We start from the raw sequence: 8,229 nt of genomic DNA on the forward strand, positions 1-8,229 counted from the left end.
CTGCCCATACTGTATCAAGTTGGCTTGAACAAACTAACAACGACAATATAAAGTTATATAAAGTGAGTGCAGAAGCATTGCTGTGTGTCGTGTAGATTGATGAACATTTTCCAGCACGCTAAGCAATGTTTGTTCATGGAAATTGAACGTATGTTTAGTTTGCTTTGCAAGCTCTGGTTATTAACTTGGCTATCACGGTGGCAAAAAAAAGAAAAACCCTTAAGAAACTGCTGTTTTTCTTCCCCACACTACATCGTAATTGTTGGGAGGAAAACCAAATGTGCTGCAACGATGAAAGCAAACAAAGAAGCGTGCAGGGGGCAAACAATGAATAAAGAACATGGGGGGGGGGGGGATTGGCACAAATTTATTCTAAATGGTTTATTACTATTTACATTCCGTGAAGGCAGAGGTGGCCCCTTCTCACACACCCCGCCTACTAGCTTGTTTCTCACTTATTTATGTCACCTGACCGCGCATCATGCAAATCACGACGTTCCTGTGCTGGGATTGGCCGCCTCGAGCTCATTTAATCCCTGTCAACCCGCATCATATGGCTGCTGCTGTGTTCACTTCTCTGCTCTGCTGGAGAAAGTAGCTCAAGACTCTTTTCATCACTCTGGATGTTTAAAGCAGGAGGAGGAAAAAAAAAACCCTGATAATAAAAAGTAAAAAGAAGTTTCATTGCAGTCCAGGATTATACTCCTCAATTAAGACTGTGGTCGACTAAGCGGACTGCTGACTGCTGAAATTTAATGTTTTTCTGTGTTGCTTGTAAAGTAAAAAGTTAGGTGAATGTATAGCATGATGATGGAAACCGACTTGCACTCCCCCGGACCCCAGACTAATGCCAATTCGGCGCAAACGGGTATCAATAACGGGAGCAAAGTCAACCAAGAACGGGTAAAGAGGCCGATGAATGCGTTTATGGTGTGGTCCCGGGGTCAAAGGAGGAAGATGGCTCAGGAGAACCCCAAGATGCATAATTCCGAAATCAGCAAGAGACTGGGTGCGGAGTGGAAAGTGATGTCTGAAGCTGAGAAGAGACCTTTCATTGATGAGGCTAAGAGATTACGAGCCATGCATATGAAAGAGCATCCGGATTACAAGTATAGACCTAGAAGGAAGACCAAAACACTGCTGAAAAAAGACAAATATTCCTTGGCCGGTGGTCTGCTTGGTGCTGGGCCAGGAGGTCCCGGTTCCGTTGGAGTCGGACTCGGGATGGGTCATGCTGGAATCGGACAGAGGCTGGAAAGTCCCGGGGGTCACGGTGGCACTGCAACCAGCGGCTATGCGCACATGAACGGCTGGGCAAACGGTGCCTATTCGGGCCCAGTGGCAGCGGCTGCTGCTGCTGCTGCCATGATGCAGGAGGCTCAGTTAGCTTACAGCCAGCACCCGGGCACTGGAACACACCACCACCACGCTCACCACCACCATCCCCACAACCCGCAGCCGATGCACCGCTATGACATGACAGCCCTCCAGTACAGCCCCATTGCAAACTCTCAGAGTTACATGAGCGCCTCTCCGTCGGGGTATGGGGGCATCTCCTACACACAGCATCAGAACTCGAGTGTCGCATCGTCTGGGACCATCGGAACCCTCGGATCGTTGGTGAAGTCAGAGCCAAGTGTAAGCCCACCTGTTAGCACTCATTCTAGGGCTCCGTGTCCAGGGGACTTAAGGGAAATGATAAGCATGTATTTACCAACGGGAGAAGCAGGTGATCCGTCAGTTCAAAACAGACTTCATGCATTGCCTCCACACTACCAGAGCAGCACTGCAGGGGTAAATGGAACAGTTCCATTAACACATATTTAAAAAAATATAAAACAAAACTGAAACAAACAAAAACACATAACCAAATATTTACCTCTTTTTTAGACTGTCACTGAACGACCTTTTTGTACAGAATGTTTTTTTATGTTCTTGTAAATTAAAGGTAATGTTTTCATTGCCTTTTAGAAACGAAAAAAAAATAGTAGCCTGCTCAAACAGTATGCCTTTTAGAATGGTATTGCTTCATTAAGTATTTTTGCACAGTCCACTTGAGATAAGTGTTAACATAAAAGGCGATGCCAACTTTTTTTTGTACATGTGGTATTCCTGTAATACACAGTCAGTTGGTAAAATGTTACCTCTAAAATGAAACCCTGTGCAAAATGGAAAACAGTCTCATAACAGTTATGTAAAATTAAAAAAAAACATAAAAAGTGTTTTAAAAAGTTTTTTTTTTTAACTTTTTTTCATTTGACATTATTCAGACGTCTGTAAAGTTGTGAGTTTCTGTATCTGAATTATTTCTTTTTTGTTGTAATATTTCCTGTAAATTGTGAAATAACTGAAATAATTTTAATATTATAGACAGTTGACAAGAGACTCAATCTGTATAAATAGTTTACTAAATGCATTTTCTCAGAAAAATAAATATTGACATTGCGTTGAATTTTGAGTTAAATAAATTTTACAGAAATGTAACCCTGGATCTGATAAACCCTTTTTTGTGTGTTTTATGTTTGTTCTTTGAAGAATAATTACAGAAAACCTTAAAGAGGAGTGACAGCTATTTTTGTAGTCCTTAAAATTGTGAAACCAAAACGAGACAAATCCTGGCTTTTCTATCTATTATTGCCTAATAAGAATGTTAAAATCACAACCCGAAAGAAAGGCGGTTTGTACCAACATGCATATTTCAGGAGCATAACCGATTTTTTTTTTGTTTACTTTTTAGTTGATTTATTTAAAGAATTGAATATATGTCTAAATGTGTAATTAAACCTAACCCCCCCATGCCAACGACGAGAAACTCGAGCTTTACGGTTGCAAGTCAAAAACAAGCATCGTCTTAAAAATGTATTGACCCAAAACATATAACCTATTATCGCAAATTTGTTGAAATACTGAATAAATAAATCACGACAAGGGCTATGATATGTCAGTGTTGTTTAGGGACATTATCTAAACAACATCGTCATATAACAGTATTCCACCATTAACTTAATATATTTGCTTTGTGTTTGTATCAATAACATTTATTCCCTCACCTGATGTTAATTAACATATGTTCAGGAACAGAAAAAGAAAATGTGAAGACTTAATATAAAGGCCTTAAGACAATAAATAATAACTTATTTAAATGTGCAGCAAATATATACATACTTATAATAATAATAATAATAATAATAATAATAATAATAATAATAATAATAATAATAATAATAATAATAAAATAGTAATAAATCTCACAATATACAGTTGGCTACATTTTTTTTAAAATGCATCTTAAATTACAAGGTAAATTGATCGCATGCGTGTCTACGGTGAATTTTCGTACGATCTCCATTTCTATCGTTAAACTTCATTTAAAAGTGTTTCTGAACAAAGATATCTAAAATTAAGATTGACAGACTAATTGTGCTTTACACTTTGGCATGTTCTGATATTTTTTTTTTAGTAGAGCAGATATTCTCTTTAAAGGTAGTTAAATTCAACGCTGGCTGTAAACCTTAATTTCGTACAATAACATTAAATAAAATATTTTCATTGCTTGCTATTGCAAATTTTTTTTTTCTTCCATAAAGTAAATATGTGGATTAAACAAACATGTGTTGATTTGTTCATTCACATACCATTATACTCGTTACACGACAAGGTTATAAACAATAAAATATTCTGACATAATAGGCAACAGTAATTTATAATAAAAATGTAAAAATCTAGAATGTATGTTGCTTTTTTAATAATAATATATGATATTTCTGAATGTTTTATTTTAGTATCTAAAGAAAAAGACGCCCGTGTCATGGTAGTCCCCAGAGGGAAGGGGATACAAGATACGAACACCTGTTGAGTTAACGTTTTCCTCTATTTTTTTGAAGTAAGGAATTTCGACAACATCTTATTACGTTTATCCTTGAGAGTAAAAATGTTGTGATTAAAATAACAATGTTAGTGTTTTTCAAGACTGGACGGAAAGGATTTTAAACAGCACAGTATGCAATAAGAAGAAGTCCGTCCTCAAGGCCGATAGTACCGTTTACAACAACATTTTGAAGAATTGTTAATGTTGATGGCACGGTTAACATCTGTTGGAAAGTAATGCTAACTCAAAACTATATGTTGCTATTTGTTATTTACTCATATGTAGTTTTCAATGAGATGTATGCATTATGTTTGTAACGCATTTTGTGGACCGAGTTATTTGGCTTTATCTGTACTAAAAACTGTCACCGGCATTGTATTTGTGTTTCACTTAGTATATATTTTTTGAAGGTGAATATTCCTAAATATAAATGTAATCATTTTGATGACATAGTTTTTTTTTTAATGCACCCCTCTCTTTCTCGCTTTCTCTCTCTTCTTCTTTTCTTTGGTTAAGTTGCTTAATAAATGCAAGGAGCGCTTGATTCCTGCATGTAATGTGTAGGCTTCCTTGGTTATTTACAGCATGAAGAATTACACCGAGAGAACATACTTTAGCATCTTAAGGGGGAAAAACTGTTAATATACCGAAAACATTAATAAGCTGTATGAATAAAACTTCTATAAGAGACACAAATTACAAATCCTTAAAATACACAATGCAGATTAATTTAGGATACAATTTTAAAACGGATATCTGATTAAAAAAACAAAACAAAACAAACAAAAACAATTTATTTTAAAAGGTTTTAATAGTCCATGCCCAGAGTTTCGCTTATTGAAAATTGAAGTCTGTCTCGTTGTTGTTTGTTGGAGGTATGATTCTGTGTTTGAGTGGATTTCAATGGAACTTTATTGGTGGTGCTGCCGCATTTCTATTGTAACGACAAGGACATTATTTTATAGCAGCTATAAAGGTGAGAACAACAAAAAGAAGGACAAAAAGTTTTTTTTGGTACATAGATGTTGGTGAAAGTATTCTTCAGACACATTGGGTTTAGTCAATAATATATTCATATTAAACATTATAGCCCACCAAGTCAAAAGTGTATGAAAATTGCTTTAAGAACCCCAGCCAGTCCCGTTTAAAGGAATCAGGTTTTCCTTGCAATTAAAGTCAAGAGGTGACGCAACTAAACAACTAATTTTATTCATGCGGCCAGCCACAGCTTTTAAAATGTAAAACTGTATTCATTTGAACGCAAAATCCTTACAAGTAAGTGGTCAAAGTATATTTATTTGGTAATAAGCAATTAAAAATAGAAATCTGAGTCTGGGCCATTAGCTTGTTTTGGAAGGAGAGTTCAAAGTTCACGTCCCGAAACCTTGATCTCCAAACAAAGAATTTACAATTGAATAACAACTCCTTTAGATCCAAAGAAAATCTCATTATTCATTGGTCGATATACTCTAGCTATCTGTGCAACCCTCCTCTGAGCTCCATCACAAGAGAGGCCCACATGAACACACTTAAAACCAATTTTACTTCCACAGTAGGCCCACGGAGATTTGCATATTGTGATTAATAAAGACCCCGAACATCATTCAGTAAAATATATACAGTACATTATAAAGTACAGAAAAGTAGGAAAATGTTCAAGGTGTACAAATAGAGGAATTTAGGATTACACACACACACACGCACGCACTTTACCCAAAGCACATACACACACAATCCACATTTGGAGTACAGACTAGACCAACAATTACAAATCTGGTATTTCACAAAACACACACACACACGGCACACTTTACCCAAAGCACACACACACACACACACACACACACACACACAATCTGCATTTAGAGTACAGAGACCAGCAATTACAAATATGTTTTGTCACAAACTGAAGATGCAATTTACAAATAACAGACTACAACACTATACATCAAACTGCACCCATCTTACTTTATCTTTGTAAGAGAGTAAAGGGGACGTTTAGTTTAGTTTAGTCTATTTTTTTAAGTGTTGTTATTATGCATTTGATTTAATAAGTATTATTCAGTCAAGAATATTTTTCGTTTGACTTGGTGTTATGAGTCAGCAGGGATTATGAGGAATGAGATGAGTGGCGCAGAATGTGTTTTGTGCTAAAGAGGAATAGGATTATAGAAAAGTGGGACTAACCTCGGGGTCAGCGGCAGGGTAACTATTTTACAATTGCCTACCGGAGCAGTGACGTCACCCCCGGAGCACTCAGGCATCTTTTACTTGAGGCTGGCAGAATTTAAAGCATATGTATTTACACCAAAATATAATAAATGCATTGTAACTAAGGATAAACTGCGTTTCTGCTCGAAAACTTATAATAACAGGATAAACGGCATTAAAATGCTCAATAAAGTAACACAACCGATGCATTTCTCATATTGATATTAACTCTCATCATAAAACGCACAAATACACAAACAATATGATTTGTGGTATTAAATGACTGCACGTGCATTTTCAAAAGGGTAGCATTTATTTATTATAAAAATAAATAAATAAATAATAAAAAAAAAATACATTTTGAAAACCATGCTGCAGATTAAGTGTAGCCTGTTTATGCAATCTTTCTTTAACAATTTCGCAACCTCAAACTTGTAAACGAATCAGTAAAGCACATTCAAGCACAAGCCCAGTGTTGGAATGCAGTTGCTCAGGGCATTAACTGTTATACTGCACCACTCAAGATCAACGCAAGCGTCCAGTTTTGATGGCTCCAGCATCTCAACATAAATAGAATTATGTTCTATTTTTTCCCCGCACACCGGATCAGTCAGAAGCAATGCCAACAATCTTGATACAAGTCAAAACACAAGTGGAACGCAGAGGACTAGAAATTAAAATGTAATGGAAAAGATTATCTCCCATATCATAACATTAATATCACAATTTTCCTAATGATGTGCATATAAATACCTTTGGACTCTGCTAAAGAAATGCAAAACCACACAAAAATATATAAGAACATAAGAAAGTTTACAAACGAGAGGAGGCCATTTGGCCCATCTTGCTCGTTTGGTTGTTAGTAGCTTATTGATCCCAGAATCTCATCAAGCAGCTCCTTGAAGGATCCCAGGGTGTCAGCTTCAACAACATTACTGGGGAGTTGATTCCAGACCCTCACAATTCTCTGTGTAAAAAAGTGCTTCCTATTTTCTGTTCTGAATGCCCCTTTGTCTAATCTCCAGTTGTGACCCCTGGTCCTTGTTTCTTTTTTCAGGCTGAAAAAGTCCCTTGGGTCAACACTGTCAATACCTTTTAGAATTTTGAATGCTTGAATTAGGTCGCCACATAGTCTTCTTTGTTCAAGACTGAACAGATTCCATTCTTTTAGCCTGTCTGCATATGACATGCCTTTTAAGCCCGGAATAATTCTGGTCGCTCTTCTTTGCACTCTTTCTAGAGTAGCAATATCTCTTTTATAGCGAGGTGACCAGAACTGCACACAATATTCAAGATGAGGTCTTACTAGTGCATTGTACAGTTTTAACATTACTTCCCTTGATTTAAATTCAACACTTTTCATAATGTATCAGAGCATCTTGTTAGCCTTTTTTATAGCTTCCCCACATTGTCTAGATGAAGACATTTCTGAGTCAACAAAAACTCCTAGGTCTTTTTCATAGATTCCTTCTCCAATTTCAGTATCTCCCATATGATATTTATAATGTACATTTTTATTTCCTGAGTGCAGTACCTTACACTTTTCTCTATTAAATGTCATTTGCCATGTGTCTGCCCAGTTCTGAATCTTGTCTAGATCATTTTGAATGACCTTTGCTGCTGCAACAGTGTTTGCCACTCCTCCTACTTTTGTGTCATCTGCAAATTTAACAAGTTTGCTTACTATACCAGAATCTAAATCATTAATGCACATAGGGGGAGAACAGGGACAGTTGTAACTAGTTATGGTTGTAATACCTTGAATTTCTCCAATCAGAAGCAAACTAGAGTGCCATCATTCACTTGGCACATGCTCAATTCAAGTCTCTGTCTGCCTGTGGAAGAGGAGCTGTCTGTGCCAAAGCCCTAAAAGTTTATCTACAAAAATCGATTTTTGACCTAGTAGAGTCATTCCCCTGGCCTTTTAGCATTCTCATCCGAGATCTCTATACTTATAATTGACACAATTGATTGCTCTTAGTTTTGTTGTTTCTTGCTGGAACATGATGTTTAGTAATAGCTCCCTGGGTTGGGACCAGTTGTAACACATATTACAATTCACCATTAGCTGAACTATATTTGGGCACATGAATCTTGCATTGAAGGAAACAACATTTTAGTTTATCACAATTGTGACTCAGAATGATATA

General features: G+C 36.6%; 1 protein-coding gene across 1 annotated transcript; it reads left to right on the top strand.

Moving 5' to 3' along the window:
* The first annotated feature begins 341 nt into the window (after positions 1 to 341).
* Positions 342 to 4,356, top strand: LOC121320816 (transcription factor Sox-1a-like). Its single transcript, XM_041259473.1, has 2 exons — positions 342 to 1,638; positions 3,783 to 4,356. The coding sequence occupies exons 1-2, from the start codon at positions 796 to 798 to the stop codon at positions 3,813 to 3,815; spliced, it is 876 nt and encodes a 291-aa protein (XP_041115407.1). The 5' UTR covers positions 342 to 795; the 3' UTR covers positions 3,816 to 4,356.
* The last annotated feature ends 3,873 nt before the right edge of the window (positions 4,357 to 8,229 follow it).

Source organism: Polyodon spathula, chromosome 9, assembly GCF_017654505.1.
Source record: "Polyodon spathula isolate WHYD16114869_AA chromosome 9, ASM1765450v1, whole genome shotgun sequence".
Taxonomy (NCBI): domain Eukaryota; kingdom Metazoa; phylum Chordata; class Actinopteri; order Acipenseriformes; family Polyodontidae; genus Polyodon; species Polyodon spathula.

Coding starts and splice junctions, on each gene's coding strand:
- LOC121320816 (XM_041259473.1), top strand. CDS start 796: ATGTATAGCATGATGATGGAAACCGACTTGCACTCCCCCGGACCCCAG. Junction 1,639..3,782: donor TGGTGAAGTCAGAGCCAAGT/GTAAGCCCACCT, acceptor GTTTTATTTTAG/TATCTAAAGAAAAAGACGCC.